General features: G+C 41.1%; 2 protein-coding genes across 9 annotated transcripts in view; one reads left to right on the top strand and one right to left on the bottom strand.

The window, feature by feature from the left end:
• Positions 1-8,019, top strand: part of alcama (activated leukocyte cell adhesion molecule a) — a 56,808-nt gene extending 48,789 nt beyond the window's left edge. Inside the window, exons 10-16 of one of the 2 annotated variants that reach the window (XM_068600806.1) lie at positions 323-446; positions 653-774; positions 1,682-1,811; positions 3,945-3,971; positions 4,781-4,895; positions 5,082-5,198; positions 6,003-8,019. In XM_068600806.1, the coding sequence (XP_068456907.1) occupies positions 323-446; positions 653-774; positions 1,682-1,811; positions 3,945-3,971; positions 4,781-4,895; positions 5,082-5,166 (603 nt within the window). In that variant the 3' untranslated portion in view covers positions 5,167-5,198; positions 6,003-8,019. The remainder of the gene's footprint in view (positions 1-322; positions 447-652; positions 775-1,681; positions 1,812-3,944; positions 3,972-4,780; positions 4,896-5,081; positions 5,199-6,002) is intronic. The other variant, XM_068600807.1, reaches the window with a different exon arrangement.
• A 1,386-nt stretch (positions 8,020-9,405) lies between these two features.
• The window catches only part of cblb (Cbl proto-oncogene B, E3 ubiquitin protein ligase), a 52,458-nt gene continuing 45,253 nt past the window's right edge, over positions 9,406-16,610 (bottom strand). For 3 of the 7 annotated variants that reach the window (XM_068600708.1, XM_068600709.1, XM_068600710.1), the window contains 7 exons: positions 15,753-15,941; positions 14,935-15,069; positions 14,784-14,839; positions 14,309-14,404; positions 13,457-13,600; positions 13,125-13,241; positions 9,406-12,831 (listed from right to left, as the gene is read on the bottom strand). In XM_068600708.1, coding sequence (XP_068456809.1) covers positions 12,578-12,831; positions 13,125-13,241; positions 13,457-13,600; positions 14,309-14,404; positions 14,784-14,839; positions 14,935-15,069; positions 15,753-15,941 — 991 coding nt within the window. In that variant the 3' untranslated portion in view covers positions 9,406-12,577. Of the gene's footprint in view, positions 12,832-13,124; positions 13,242-13,456; positions 13,601-14,308; positions 14,405-14,783; positions 14,840-14,934; positions 15,070-15,752; positions 15,942-16,610 lie in introns of those variants that run through there. The other 4 variants (XM_068600712.1, XM_068600711.1, XR_011079989.1 and 1 more) reach the window with 4 other exon arrangements.

Raw genomic sequence — 16,610 nt, 5'->3', positions numbered from 1 at the left:
TTGGTAGCGCTACCACCAGCGCTACCAACTTTATAACACCCTTTGGCAAAGCAAGTTGGGGTTTTAGCACTATTTTTTACACCGCACAACATCTGAACTTTAAAAACGTCACTTTTCAAGCCTTTTAAAAGCAGTTAATCTGTGTTTTTCCTTCTGATATGTGCTTCTCCTTATGTTTTGCATAGCCAGGAAGCCCAACTTTCTGTAACCAATCGTTTTTTAAGGTGGCAGCGCCTGTTGCAAGTGTTCTTGAACAGAAACTATGTCATGTGTGCTACTTGGTAGTGAAATTAGAGTTGCAGATGTTTGGTTTGGTTTTCAGAACGGAAAAGTGATGAAGGAGCCGGCGTTCAGCAGGTTGACCTATGCAGATGCAGGACTCTACGTATGTGAGGTTTCCATGACTGGCCTCACGCGACACCAGAGCTTTGAACTGTTCATAGAAGGTGAGAGTGTGTGTGTCATTGTCACACTGGTGTGCTCTGCTGGCTTAAAGGACTGGATCACTAATATTTATAACTTTTCTATTTAGCCACACCATCTTTTTTTCTGGCTGTTGAATAAATGCACAGAGGCCGGCTTTCTCCTGTTTTTCAGATGTTTCTTTGTGGAAGTGCTGAGGTCATAACATTTTGTCATGTGTTTGCATCAGGAAAGCCTTTGATCACCAGTCTAACCAAACACCGCGCTGATGATGCCAATTACAAGGTTTTGACCTGCGAGGCTGAGGGAGTACCGGAGCCCAACTTTCAATGGAGTGTCAACGGTACAAATGTAAGTGTGTGTGTGTGTGTGTGTGTGTGTGTGTGTGTGTGTGTGTGTGTGTGTGTGTGTGTGTGTGTGTGTGTGTGTGTGTGTGTGTGTGTGTGTGTGTGTGTGTGTGTTTAGTATCTTAAATGGAGAAAAAAAAGCAGCAGAATCTTTTAATGGATCACACAAGCCTCCTCACCACATCAGGCTGCAGTATGAAGGTCCCCTACTCACATCCAACCCCCTTAGTCTGTAAAGTTTTGTGACTTCATCTTCATGAAGACTCCACCGCAAATGTCTCCCGTAGCTGTGCCTACGGTGTGTGAATGTTAGCTACTCCTAATGGGCAGGTGGAACCTCAGCCCCTACCATCAGGGTATAAATGGGTGTGAATTGGAGCTTTGAGTGGAAGGCTAGAAAAGATCTACGAGTACAGTCATTTAGCTTCAACAAAGTGAAAACAAAGCTGCATCGCTGTAACTGCCAACAGTTAGGACCTGACCCCAAAGAGAGCTCCTGTTGAGATTTCCCTCTTCTCCATGTTGTTCCATCATGACAACTGTTTTATTGAGGCTGTGTGTTTGCAGAGCTGTTTTGTATTGTAACTCGAGAGTTATCTCAGCTGGAGCTGTAAAGCAACTGTTACAGTTGAGTGAGAATAAGACGCACTATCCTCTAATGAATAATGTACTATGGAGATGTTCTGGTCAGGGGTCTTCATGGGCAGGTAGCGCTTTCATACGAGGCAACATGTTTCTGTTGGATTCAGAATAGGTTTGCAACTTGGCAGCAGAGTTCAGCTCTCCTAGTAACTCCCAGTATCTGTCTTCCCACTGTTCCTACCTGTCGAGCAACATGCTGCACAATATCCTGTAGAATGGAGGACTCCATGACGTGTGTGAGATGTTTTTGTTTTCTACTGTGCCTCCAGGAGGAGAGCTCCTACACCAACGGCAAGGCCACCCATAAAATCTCTGTGGTCCCTAAGGTGAATCTCACAGTCACCTGCAGCGTCAGCAACAGGCTGGGAGAAGATCTCATGACGATCAACGTTTCCTCTGGTGAGTCACAAGGGTCCACAGCTCGGGCAGTGATACTTCTCTGTAGTGGACAACTGATGTTAAACAGCATGGAAGAGACAAGGCATGTATCTTACTTCCTTTTGCAGTGGCGGGCTGTGGGTTTTAGACCTAGGCCTTCAATGAGTGCCGTATAGTCTACACCACAGGCTTTCACTCCCTCCAGGAAACACAACGCCTTGGTTCTTGTTCTTCAACACATAATCTTCGACGCATAATTAGGCAGCGTCTGGGCCGCTGTGGGCCGGCCCTCTCTTTCATTGCGCCACAGCGTTTCAGAGACCCTCTGACTCCCGCGTGCAATTAGGGTTGGGTACCGAGAACCGGTGCTAATATGGCACCGGTTCCAAGACGTCTGAACCGAAACACAACGCAGATTTCGGTGCTTTCTTTGGGTGCTTTCTTTCGGTGCCTGAGCCAATTCAAATACTTTTTTTTTTACACTACTCTGTAATCTTGCACAGTATACCGGTACTAAAAAGGTAGCGAGATACCCGCATGTTAAAAACTAAAGGATTTTGCATATTTTGATGTGACCGATACTTTATAAAAATAGCGCGGATCACAGTGCAGGGACTGCTCATGTCGCTGCATGCAGCGGGACTCAAGGGGGCGGGACTACCAGCGCGCACACACCCACCACGCTCACAGAGTGATCGCTGGGTAGACATGAGTGCAGGAGCTTCTGCCCACCGTCCTTCGCTTGTTGGATAAAAGCTGTAGTCCAGTAAAGCTCTCCAAGTTAATATTAATGATGATGTGTTGTCTAGTAAAGCAGCAGTTTGTAGAATCCAACAGTTTCTTTGTGGAGTTCTGTTGCACACGGTCCCTATCAGGCCACTTGATGCTTGTGTCAGCGCTGTGGCTTGTTTATGATTAAATACGACTGCAAACGTAAAAAAACAGAAACAGAATCAGCATTTCACTCAACAGATGCACATAACCTGTGGGAAAGGGTCCTGAGATTCTAGGTTCTAGGCCCTGATTCTAGGTTGTGGGCCCTGTGACCAATCACACGTCCTGACCGTTTAGAAGACTGTTTCATGTATTGTAACCAAGCTACTCTTTCTAGAGGAAGACAGGTGAAATGTGAGTGGATAAAAATGCTGTTAACCAAGTCCAAAAAAGCCATACCAGAGGGCTTGTGGGCGACTGTGGCTCAGTGTGTGAATGGGTGAATGATGTCATGTAGTGTTAAAGCGTTTTGAGTCGTCTGAAGACTAGAAAAGCGCAATAGGTCCATTTTCCTTAAGGAGCAGGAATAGGCAAAAAATAATTATAATACATGTAGTGTTTTTTGTATTAAAAAAACAAAAGTGATCAGAAACCAATTTAGGTGGAAAAAACTCCCATCAGGGAGTATCCGGGGTAAATGAATTATTTCAATAACTCCATATGGACTACAGAAGTATGTCCACTGTGCTGTAAAGAGTCTATTAGCAGGTGTTGTGTACATGATGTTGTGTTGTGCACATGATGTGTCACCTGGCACAGGGAGAAGACACCGCCTGCAGTACAGACATTATGGAATGAGAGACTTGAAGTTGTTTCTTCCATTCTTTGAGAACACTTGTTCTATTTTCTGCAATTCATATGAAGCTATTTTCAACATCAGTTATTTTCTGAGTCTAATTTGTGTACGTGAAACATTTTAGATGATGGCAATGTACACTATAGTTACTAAGAAATCCTTACTTTGGAATGAGACTCATTTAAGGAAAGGCTAAATGCTACAGTGGAATCATTTCATACATTCATTATGTGCTACTACTGTTCCTCCTCATTCTCCCTCTCTGTCTGTGACAATGCGTCTTTCTTTTGTCTCTCCTCCTTCACTGTCTCCGGCCTTATTTCCTGCTTGTCGGCGGATAAACCTGACTCGCTTTGTTTCCGTGCAGCCTGGAATATGCGCTGAAAGCATAATTATTGTTGCTTTTGAAATGTATTGTTGCTTTCTTCTCTCCAAGGCACAGTGTACATGTTAAAAAGGGCGTGGCCAGGCCTTACTTATGCCTGATCAAAGGACAATTTTTTTGTATTTTAGACAAACCGCATTTTCATGTTTTATTTGCATTTTATTTTTATGAGTTCTAATTTATTTATGTTTGATTTCAGTTTTTAAGGAGGAAAAGGAGGATAAAGGTAAGATTTGTATTTTTTTATTCCTTATCTTTTACTTTTTAGACTTTCTAACGAGGCTCTGTTGATAGTCGCGCTTCTCTTCAGGTAGTCGATCACTTCTCCTCTCCATGTATGACTGAGCCTCATCATCACTTTCCCTGTGTCTTCACATGCACCCTCGTCTTCAATATTCTCCTTTAAACTCCTGCCTCTGAATCAGATTAGACAGATTATGAAGAGTGTCTGGTGATTAAGTGCTGTGCATAGTTCTGTTAAGTGACGACAACACAGTCTTATAAATGTTCCCTGAAGTACATACATTTGGATATTTGACTATTATTCAGTCAAAGCATTTTGTATTTTTAAAAAACATAATGAACGTCTTCTGGTAATAAAACATCTATAAATGTATACATCATATTTACATTAAAATGTCACTAAAGTTAGTTTTTCGTCTCCCTGAACACTGATGAACCTCTCCTGTTCTATAAGAAAACACCGCCATCTCCACAATATCCAACATTTCATCATGTATTGCTCATGAATCCCAGAATGTAAAGAAAACTTTACTTAATGTCGCTATAGTAACAGCAAGGACACATCGTCAAACTAAAAACACGAGACGAAAAATGAAGCGTTGGCTGATGAAGTGTCACTTTATTGCTTCATAGAAAATAGAGGCTCTTGGCAAGGGAGAATCTCAGAGAACACTTCTTAATTTAGGCTGCTCTGCTTTAATTGAAGCAGTCTTTTTAAAGACTTTAGAAGTGTTTCTGTGTGATATTAAATGTTGGTCCCACAACTGAAGCAGTGTTTCTGTCTGTTGTCAGGCTCTCCGGAGGATTCAGAGGACCAGGCTAAACTCATAGTGGGAGTGGTGGCTGGGCTCCTCATAGGTGCTGCCTTGCTTGGACTCATCTACTGGCTCTACATGAAGAATGCAAGGTAAAGAAACACACACTTGACTCACATACTGGTGAAATGTACAATAATAATCAGAAGGAAGGAGGCCAAGGTTTGCAGTGGGCCTGTGATAGGTGATGTTGAAGAGAGGATGCAGCTGCTCATTCGGGAAACGCTCATTCTATAGCAAAGGTGTTTCACTCATTTGCAATTCTGTCTTCAACACAGACAAGGAAGCTGGAAAACGGGGGAGAAGGAGGTGGGAACATCTGAGGAGAGCAAGAAACTGGAAGAGAATAATCACACTGTTTAAAGACTCAGGCTGTGCTCCAAGGGATGGAAGAGGTGAGGCATGACTAAAACTCTGTGGACACACAAAGACAGAAATATGCATTTGCATTCTTTTTGTCAGATTTATGAACTGTGCATGTTCCTCGTTCTTATTTTCAAAAATGGACATAGATGTGCTCTTAACCACGGGTTGCATTGCAAACCAGCACTCCTCACCCGTCTATTGTGTCAGTGGATTAACAGCAAAGAAGTGGCACAATATCACAGATTATGTCACATTGTTGAGTTTTTACAACATTATTGGTATTCATAGTGCCAATATCATGCATGTACCTGAAAGCATTATCTACAAAATGTGTCCTCATCACTTACCTTCAAAGCTCACTATTAAACAGTCAAAGATCAACATAATGTATAAATGTTTATTTGATGGCCATTTTCAGAGTTCCTGTGGACTGCGAAACAATCACAATCAAATACTGGCAGACAAGAAAATAACATTAATAACTGTGCCCTGGTTTATGTTCATCTACTTTTACAATGATGTTGCTTTAGAAAACCAATCTGAGCTGGTCTGAAGTCTGTGGGAGGGGCAGACATTTTAACCAGCTGGTTTTCAGCCCACCACTTTGGTCCAGACTGAAACACGAGAATTACTTTGGACAGTCATTTATGTTCCACTGAGGATAGGGATCCTTTCTCTTCACTCCTGCGCCGTCATCGGGTCAAAATGCAGATCGTTCAATACTTTTTCTTGATAAGATCTATGTTGTAATAAACGGGAATTATCCTTTTGTTCTTGTATGTTTGAATTTGACATGATTGAGATGATAATGACTGTTTCTCTGTTTGTCTTAGTGGGGAAGAGGCATAAACAATACAGACTGCTCCATCAGGCTCCACCAAAGCAGCAACACTCAGTGTCATTTAAAGTCCTGCCCACAGCTGCTGTCCCGCCTTACTGTTTGAAGTCGTGTTACTGTTTCACTTTGTGTTTCTGTGTTCCTGGTGAATGCTTATGTTTTGTTTTGAGTTCTAAGGCTGTGTGGTGGGCTTTTTACCGCTTAGTTCTTCCTTTAGGATTTTTTTTTTTGTTTGCTTGTTCGTTCTTCAATTTCTTCACAGAATGTAAATCCCTTGTACACTTTTTGTATAACATATTACAATATTGTCTGCCCTCACAGAGCATGCCAATGTTTATTCGTATTGTTTCTTTCTATGTTTTTGTGCACTGTGTGGAAAGCCTTTGTTGGCTGTGCCCAGAAAAAGAACCCCTTCCTGCTGTACAACCCTACTGAAACTGTTCTCAAACTGTAAGATAGCCTCAACATCTCTTGACCCCAAGCACTGGCAAATAGATTGTCTGTCTAGTTAATGGATGTCCTCTACAGAGAGACTTGTTATAGTACTATGAATGATTCCTACACATGTGCAGTTTATTTTTTTTTTATTTCATTGGTATAGATATAAATTAGAAATCTGCAAATTACACATTATGACACAGCCAACCACTAGTTAGTTGCTTTTGTAACTTACAGTCATTTCATCCCACTTTTTCTCCGTGTCAAGAGACTTTTAAATTCCTTCATGTAGAAAATAGTAGTCTTCAGAAAAGTGAAAAAAATGTAAGATGTAGGTTTTTGCCAAAGTGCTTCTTTTAGTAGTGTGCTGATTTATTTTAATACACTACATTGTACATGTCTTCACCTCTGCAGTTCCTGTACCATATTTTCATTTCATAATTTCTTTTTTTATGAGTTTTACTTTATGCCAGGTCTGAAATCATTTTTTGTGTTTTTATGTATTTATATTCTGTGTGCAACCTCCCTGGATGCCGCTGCTGCTACAGCATGCTAGCTAGTTCTTTTCAAGCCTGCGTGGAAGGCATCATCAAGTGTTGAAAAGGTACTGCATGGTAGGGAGTTACATGAGCGTGAATAAGGTTATACAGTATCTGTGCTTATTCTCTGCTATATTATTATTAGTATGTCCTTTTTAGCTCAGTGGTGTGAAGGATAACCCATACTGAAGACAGTGGTTATAATTGGCAGATCAGATGAGGTCCATACAGATAGTGGTTCTCTTGCGTTACATCAATATACTCTGGTACATCCCACAATGCAACAACCCAATAACCTGCCAAGGACAAAGGGTTGATAAGTTTAAGAGGAAACATAAGCCTTTCAAATGAACATTTCTATTTCAGTTCACATCATGTAAACTTGCTGAATACATTTATATGAAGTTATTTATATGAAGTTTTTTCTCATAAATAACTTGACAAATGAAGCATCTTTCACCCCAACTATATGTTCATATTTCTGAGAATACCAGTGGATTATGACAGTTGCCAAAAGCCAGACTTATAATATATTTGAGTCGTCATCTGGCAGCAGCTTCTTTATGGTAATTAAAGGAAAGACATGTGGAACTGTTTGTAGACTGCAAGGATTTTCAGCACCTGGAAGAAAAGTTACAATTCCAGTATTTTAAGTGTACTTTGTTAAGAGCTTCAGATGCAGATAATGTTGGCTGATCATGAAACACTAAACTAACTTGGAGGACCCACGCACCAAACTGAAGCAAACAGATGATATTCCATCTCTTACTTTTTGTTTATCTGTGTAGAAGTTTGTCGTTGAAGAATGTCCCCCACACAGCATGACAGCACCCTAATCATATTGTGGGATGGTTTTGTTCAACACTTCCAGCACTTCCTCATGTCTTTTATTCCTTTTCAAATAATCAGGTCAGCAGTGAAACCAAAGACGGTAAGATGAGAAGGCCATAGTAGTGTTGTAAATACAGACTTCTGTTTTTGTACGTTGTTGACAATAAAGTGTACATTTTGAAACAAATAAAGTGTTGTGTCTAATGTGTGTGGGTTTTTGTCAATAAATACAACATAAATCCAATTTACATGTAAGGACACCGCGGCGTGAAGTTTTGAGCTGCAAGAGGCAGGAAGTTAGAATTGTTCCGTCTTGTAGCCAACGAGCACACCACCACTGTCCTGGCAGGCTGTAATGCTGGGCCCCCTGTAGGAAAGGGAGGCACAGGAGAAGCAGGACTGGCTGGGGCAGTGCTGCAGTAAAATGTGTTTTCTAAAGGCAATCTGGTTTACAGAAACATTACCATTTCTCATCGTAACTTTGAGATCATAGAAAATAACCTTCATTTTGAACTTGATTTATGATATTCATTTACGAGAAGCAGTAATGGTATTAGCAATACTAATAGTAATGCAACTAGCAATAACAATGATAATAGCAGGAGGTGTTGTGCAGGACCAGAATCCAGATAAAACCACAATCCATGTAAACCTGTGAGGCAAGAAAGCACAAGGCTGTGGTAAGCAGCTGTTGGGATTGAGCAGCAGAAGCACTGGATGCTATGTGCTCTACTTTTTATATTGTGTGAGGGGAGAAGTTATGCTAAGGATGCTGAGTGCATGTATTTAGTGGTTATAAGAGATAAGGCTGGTCATATTCTAATCTTTGTTCATTTCAAAAAGCATTAAATGAAACAGTCATAACATTCTACTCATGATGTAAATCTTTCCAAAATATTTCGAAATAAGTCAATATTGAAGAAAATGGTTCAGTATTGTGTCAATGTAGTCTTTGGCAAATGTTGCTCAAACAAGAAGAAATAGTGCATTTTTCTGGTGACTATTTTCAGTGGCGAATTGATATGCATTTTGGTGCACTTGTGAACATTTCAGGCAGCAGGACAGTGAAGGAAAACAAAATACAGCATGTAATGAATAGACGTCTCACCCTGTGCAGCAGTGTGCCAACAGAGCGGAAGATGTGACAGGCTTCAGACACACTTAACTTAGTAGGATCCATTTTGGGTTGTATCTAAACATATAAAATATAGAACATCAGCACTTTAATGTCCTCACAAACACAAATATGTTTTGGTTAATAAAGACTCTTCCTTACTATTGATTCTAACAGCATGGAGGACCACGGGCATTTCTGGAGTCGTGGATGACTTCCGTGTATCACTGTATATATCACTTTCTTTCAGAATTTACAGTTAATTTCAGCATTCTTTCCTCATTCAGTACCTCAAGCAGCTTTTCCCTGTTCCGACATCAGTAGCTGACAGGTGACACTCCTTGAAGTCATCGACTTGTTAATGGTCACGATAACTAATCAAACTGCTTTTGACTCATGAGAAGCCTCCGGTGAATTTTGACAACACAAACACATTGAATAAAAGGGTATTGTGACTTTATTTACTTATCCGTGAAAATAATATATCAAGAAAAAAGCATTAATAATGTATAAATTAATTGCATATTACTCTATGCTTTACATAATCTCATCATATCATGTTTTTGTCACCAGAGCACTTTAATACGAAAATGGCATTATAAAATAAAAACTGTTTACTTTGCAACCTAAGGCCACTTACCCTCTTCACAAGAAGGTCCACTGGAATGGACAATACTGAGCCAAGAGTAGTTCAAGATTGAGAAAATAAAAGTGAAAACGGACCAGTGCTAAAATTAAGCCTCAAGTTAAAGGGGAATGCCACTGTATTTCATATCAGAATGCGATATCGCTCGTTCTACTTAAGATAAGCCAGACAAGGGTTACATCATTGTCTAATCTGTAACATTAAAATGTACTCTAATCCGTGAGTTGGAAAAGATAAGCAATCTTGCAGATTTCATTCTGAGGATTTTCTGGTTCAGTACGAAAAGCATTGTCAATTGTGACAATAAATATCAACTGAATACTGAAATGTGAATAACCATGGTGATTAGGGGAGCAGATGAAGCTTCTTAGCTGATGACTCGGCAATATCCAAAGGCTTAATTATATGTGTATTTGTTTAGCTGACATACTTTTATGGCTTTGCTGCATTCGGTAAACATTTGTTGTGACTGTCTGCACTGAAATTAGAGACTTGGTTCTCAGACCGTCCTCTTTGCACATGGCGTTGCTCATTATCAATAATTCTCTATCGATTTTTTGAATTGCCATGGTGACAACGCAGCACACACAATTTTTTTACATGAACACAGGAACCTTTTGGCAACTTGGTCCAAACATAAAACCTGTTAAAATGGCTGACTTATTCCAATACACAAAAACACCACTCAAGTACAGAAATTGCTTTCACGTTTGGTTTCACTCATCATGAAAACATGTGGAAGTAAAAATAAAAGTCTGGGAGCTCCATCATCAAACTGGGTGCATCATTCCCCTGCTGTGTTATCAGGATGTTCCTTGTGAGCCTTCTCATTTCCAGCCAGACTGAAATGTTTTGACCAGACACACTGAGATCTGCTTTGTGAAAGCCTCAATCACAGGAGACCTACATCCATCAACATTGTTAAGCTCCTCAGTGGAGAAAACTACAATATATCATCTCAATATATTTTGATGAGTATAGACACCCTGGAAATGGAAATGGGTCAATGCCATGTAGCTCTGTGTTTATGCGGCTCGTTCCTGTGGTATAGCTTGTAAATAAAAAGACAGCGGAACGTCACTGACTTACTCTGTTGTGTGTTCAAAGACACACACAAAGACACACACAGACCCAAGGGCTGCCCAGTTTTAGGGTGCCTTGTGCATCAACTGTTCCTAATGAAATAAAAGTTACTACAGTCCTGATATACAATAGTTAGGATGACAGTTAGAACCACATCACATTGTACTGTACCACCTGTTAGCCCCACACAATACATTTGGATATGCAAATATTTCTTAATCTACTGTAATCAGTTAGGAAGTAGCGTTGGTTATGTAACTTTTATGGAAGCAAATACTAAAAAGGGGAATCAATCAATACATTTAAACTTCTACAGGTAGCAATCTTATTGCAGATTTAACCAGGAAAACTTAACTCCCCAAATGACTGCGATCTGGAAACCTTGCTAGATAGAAGACATGAGCAGATATACAACAGGGTTTGCTTAAACTGTAGATTGTGTAGAAGTAGAGGACCTAGTTGTATTGATCTCATTGTTTTGTGGGCTTTGAAGCCTTGAATTTGACATTATGGTCATTGCTATCTTGGTTTTGGGCAATCTATAAATATTATAACTGGACTGCAGAGAATCTTTCTGAGAATAATAGCTGAGTAAACATAGTCGTTTTACGGCAACAACTATATTTCTAAAAAGTCTGGCAACATCTTGCATACTACTTTAAAGGAAAACGGCTAATAAAACCAAATTGTTCTGCATTTGAACAAATCCAAGCCATGGATTGGTGACACAGATTCTGAGGTAAGGGGTTTTAACGTCATCTCATAATCTGAATGTTCTGCAGTATTCTGTTTGTCTTTACATCAAGAAAAATGTCCATTTGTTGCAGAGCCATTAAGTAACTTTCACTCCAAATCAGACAGAGGGATTCCTTAAACACGTGGGGAATGTGGACATAATGGCTGTGTAATTGAATCGGAGACAGGCGCCTGCAGTGGTGGCTGCCGAGCACATTGTTTTAGCTCTAACAGACAACATCTGGCTCGCTGATCTACACAACAGGGCCGCGTCTACCATAGAAATGCTTGAGCTGAAATGCAGGCACGATCGTCTGGCTTTTGGCAGGGAGAAATTGTACAAAGGTATAGCTCATTCATGCAGAACTAATACATTCATCGGCTTGCGGTCCTCAGATGAAGAAAGCTGATTAATCCTCTGGTCAAGGAACAGAAACAAAGAGCAAAACTTAGCCTTTCACCCTTCCCATGCTTGTCTCTTCTTGTCCAAATGAGATACAACAACTGTACAAAAAGTACAGTTTTCTCCAGCTCTGTGGGAAACAAGTGAACAAGAAGGCATCCTCTGGCTCCCTCTAACAGCTCCCAACACAGACCCCGGACAAACAGTAAAGTATTCTCTAATTGACATAGGAAGAAGATGGAGAAACATTAATCATGAAAAAAAAAAGTAACAAAAGGAGTAAGAGAAACGATGGAGTCTGGCTCCCCCCACTGGCTGTAAATAAAAATGACCCCGACATGTGTTCTATTGTAATACCCTTCAAAATAAATCTGAAGTGTGGCAGGGTGTGGAAGGAACACTAGCAGCAGTAGCAGGATCAGGGCTTTAAAACAGGCATACCGTCCAGGCCTGGAGACAATCAAGAGCATTTAAAAACCAGAGGCCAGCACTGGCAGAAAGCTCACTGTAAACACCAAGCCGGCTTCTTTTTGAAAAAAAAAAAAAAATCCATTCACAGATGATCTTTTCCCTCTTTTTTTTGATTCTGTGTTCTACTGTGATTTGGTTTTGGCCACTTTGTTGTGCATCGTTATCTCCGTTCGGCAACAAAAGGCAAGTCTCTTGAAATATTTCTGTTGAATATTGTAGTTCCAACAGTCTCAGGCCAAGCAGAAAGAAGAAGCCCTTTTTAGTCGGTCCAACAGCTTCACTGTTGTGCTCCCTTTTACTGTCTCTTTGTCTAGAGGTTCAGTCTTGGGGCCACTAAGGCAAACTCGCGCAAAATGTTTCTAGCCACATCCACTTTGTACTGGGCGATCATCAACGCCCGCTTCACGTCCTCGAAGGAGTAGCCCTCCCCCATCAGCTTTGCAATTTTGGCGTCAACGCTCTCCGACTCCGAGCTGTGGGGTTTGCCCGGCTTAATCTCTGGAGGGATCTTCCTGGGCAGGGGCTTGGGTGGCCTGGCAGGGGCATGCACACAGTCCATGGATACTTGGAGAGAGAGGGGAGAGAAATCGTTTCAGCGGAGAAAGGCTCGAGTGTTATTTGTGTCACAGAGAAGAAGTCTGCAGACTTCACAGAACAAAAGCTTTGAGCATTTCTCCAGTATGATCTGACTGGACCTTTATTATTAGTATTAATTAATTAATTATTAATAAAAATATTAACAATCTCTGCAATCACTTTGCCAGAACTGATTGAAAGACGGGCATGCTAGTTGCCCTTATGTCTGTATACTTTATACTTTTTTACTATGTGAAGTCATAGAAGGCTGAGGTACCTACCTTGACTGGCTGGTAAATGGTCGTACTCCAGGCAGCCCCTGGAGCTTTTACTATGCTCTGCGTGCCGTCGGACTGGAGGCAGAGGAGCAGCACTGTTCAGCATGTCAAACACTGTGCCTAGACCACAGACAACATAGACATTCAGGTAAAAGGAGCCTGTTGCTGTCTGTGGGTCAACAAAAGTGATTCTCTGTTCCATATGGACTTTTCCACAATTCAGTGAGCGTAGGAAACAGTTTATACCCCGTAAGAGAAGATCATTAGATTGGCATAACACTGTGGGAGAAGTAATTTATTTGTAACTTTTTTTTTTACTATTTTGATCAGCTTACCGGGGGTTAACAGCAAGTGCTCGTGTCCAGAGGAGGGCCTGTGTGGCCGTGCGATGACAGAAGAGGAGCATGTGGAGGAAGAGATGTCGGTGAAACTGTGTCTGGCCGGTGGAGGAGGAGGCTGGGACGGAGCATCTTCTAATGCTGAAACACAGACAAGACTGAACTCTCTGCTCTGATTCACCGTTACTACTTTATCCACAAGGAGCTGCCTGATGCTGCTATGAAGTCTAAACCATGTCCCTTCAATGGCATTTGATATTAAAGAGCAGCGGATAATCTGTCTTTTAGAGAAAAGCAAAGAGACCGAGGATTGGGGAATGAGGTACATGAAGGCTGGATACAAGCTTGTTGTGGGTATTCCGGCTTTAAATAACCCAGAGTTGGTGCTTAACAGACATGAAACATACAATATAAGCACATAACAAGTAATCTTAAAATCAGAAAACTATTTAAAGCCGAGATTTGCCATTTGTCTACAGCATTGCATTAGCATAGTGTACATTCTTATCAATTCAAATGGAGACCAACTCTGCTACAGAGCTGTTACTGGAATACAGATCTGACACTGCTGTACCCCAACTGCAGAATAATATTTTTATATAATGATACAAAGTTCATCTTCTGATAATCTGCTTGTAACTTATCACACTGAGTTTCACAACATAAAATGACTAAAAATACCCTTGTGTCAAACATATATTCTAAAGTTAAGACAGATACAACAACAGAGGTCTACTGCACAGGGAAGACGGGGCGGGATCAGATAGCAGAGATGAGAGACGGACAGGCATGCTGTGGCTCGGAGAGCAGAGGTGTGCTCAGGTTGGGGGAGGTGGGGGGAGAGTCTACCTTGGGGTGGCAGCAGAATGTCATAGTCAGAGGGTATCTTGCTGGTGCTGAAGGGGCAGAGGGCCGTATGTGCCCTGACCGACTCACAGTGTCCGCCTGAGGATCAGAAGCAAAGAACAAACTTTTTTCAGTAAATAAGAAAGAATGCTGCCGATAGCATTGGCTTGTTCCTAATGGTTGTTATGGACTTTCACCTGGTTTAAGAAATGAGACAGAATAAGATGCTCTACTGTTAAAGATAATTTATTTCCACCAAAAAACAATACTGTAATGGAAACAAATTAAATTACCGTGACCCTTTTTTAAGGGAAAGACTCCGACTAGAACATTTTAGGATCAAGTTTGGATGATCATGCCCAGCTCATTGCAACATTCACTACATCAGATGAAGATGACAATAATCTCACGGTACAATGGAGTCAGGTAAGATTTAGAATTCTAATGTTTAATCATCTCTGCTGGTTTTAGGACTCACCTGGCTCTGGGGGCTTCTGGTCGATGGAGGGCTCTGGAGAGCCATTCTCCGAGTGCCTGAATGAGAAGAAATCTTTTTGGTTAACAACAGCCTAATTAAACTCTAAGGAATCCATCATAGCAGCTTTAAAACACCGAAAGTCGACCAGTACCTGCTGGGTAGAGAGATGCAGATGGGAGCCTGGACCAAGCAGAGGATGGATGAAGGGATCTGATAGTCGTCCTCCACACTCTCCATCCCTCCCCGCGGTCGTTCTACTGCAGGGCTGCTGAAAGGGTTGGAGGGTCTAAAAAAATGACCATAATTTATCAACCCAACTATTCCATTAGTGTCACCTGGACAGTTATTAAATTCAAACTGCAATCTGACATTTTCAGTCCATTATAAGGATTATAGAGCAAGGAGACGAAAATGTGCTGCAAGATGTATTATTTTATATTTCTTATTGTATATTTTAACAATGACTGCTTGAAAAAAACAAGGTCACATTCACTGCATTGTTTATTGTATTGTCAAAGTGGACGAAATCAACATGCTTTAAGTTCTTGTTTCTTTTTCCCCTGTGAAAGTTTTTTTTCAGTTTTTTGAAGCATTTTTCCTGATCCGATTTGAGGTCCTGGATAGGGATGTATGTGTGCAGATTGTAAAGCCCTCTGAGGAAAATTTGTGATTTGTAGTTGTACAAAATAAAGTGAATTGAATGTTTTTTGCCTTGCAACATTTCCAGGTACATGGCACTCAGAATTGCAACTGAAAAGATTCATCAGTGTAAACAGAGCTTATAAAATGCTGATCTATCTCAACCCTCAACAGTCTGAGAAGACTTAAATCAGAGAGCGTCTTGACAGGACAGGTTTTAGCTTCTGGTGGGACAAATATCCATCACTGTAGTTTGTGTGGTAGTGCAGTTCCCAACATTGTGTGTGTGAGCTTAAGTGTAGTGGTTAGCATGACAAGAAGGGTTCGGACCTGCTGGTCTGGTCAGCTCTTTGCGTGGAGCATGTTCTCCTCATGTCAGCGTGGGTTTTCTCTGGGTTCTCCAGCTTCCGCCCACAGTCCAAAGACATGTTACTAAATTTCCCCGCAGATGTAAATGTGAGCGATAGCCTGGCGAGCTGTTCAGGGTGCACCCCGGCTTTCGCCCTGTCAGCTGGGTTCCTAAAACCACATTGAGCATGGCTTCAGTCTCTTCACAGGTCTACAAAAACAGTCTGCAGACCAATGTGGCTCAGTGGTGAGCATGGTCGTCCTTTAATCAGAGGATCGGTGGTTCGATCCCCGGCTCCCCTGGCTCATGTGTCCTTGGGCAAGACCTTTAACCCCAAATGTCTCCTGTAGCTGTGCCTGCGGTGTGTGAAGGTTAGCTAGTCTTGATGGGCAGGTGGAAACTTAGCCCCTCCCATCAGGAATGGGAGAAAGATGACGAGTAGTGTTAAAGCGCTTTGAGGGGACGGAAGACTAGAAAAAAGTGTACAGTCCATTTACAACCATCAGGCCAAATTCATTAAGATTTAATTTGTGTGTAATGTAATATGAAAATATGAATTTATAAACTCTGCTTACCTATCTGCTATGATACGATGTTATTGTGCTGCAAAGTACACTAACAGTTGTGTCTCCAGTAAGTAATGATTAAACAATGACGGAAGATTCAGGACCTTCATCGGCCAATCAGTTACAAAAAACACCTGCGCAGCTTAATATCCAATGCTAACCACTGAAAGATGTAAACTGAGGCAGTAGATGTAGTAATTAACAACTGACAAACATTAAGGTTTGGGCTTTTGGGAATGAATGGCTGGAAATATAATATTATATATATAAGTG

This window comes from Clinocottus analis, unplaced genomic scaffold (assembly GCF_023055335.1).
Source record: "Clinocottus analis isolate CAN_PGR_092001 unplaced genomic scaffold, fCliAna1.0.p SCAF_5, whole genome shotgun sequence".
Classification (NCBI taxonomy): Eukaryota; Metazoa; Chordata; class Actinopteri; order Perciformes; family Cottidae; genus Clinocottus; species Clinocottus analis.
Note: the sequence above shows the minus strand (reverse complement) of the source record. Positions and strands in the feature narration are given on the sequence as shown.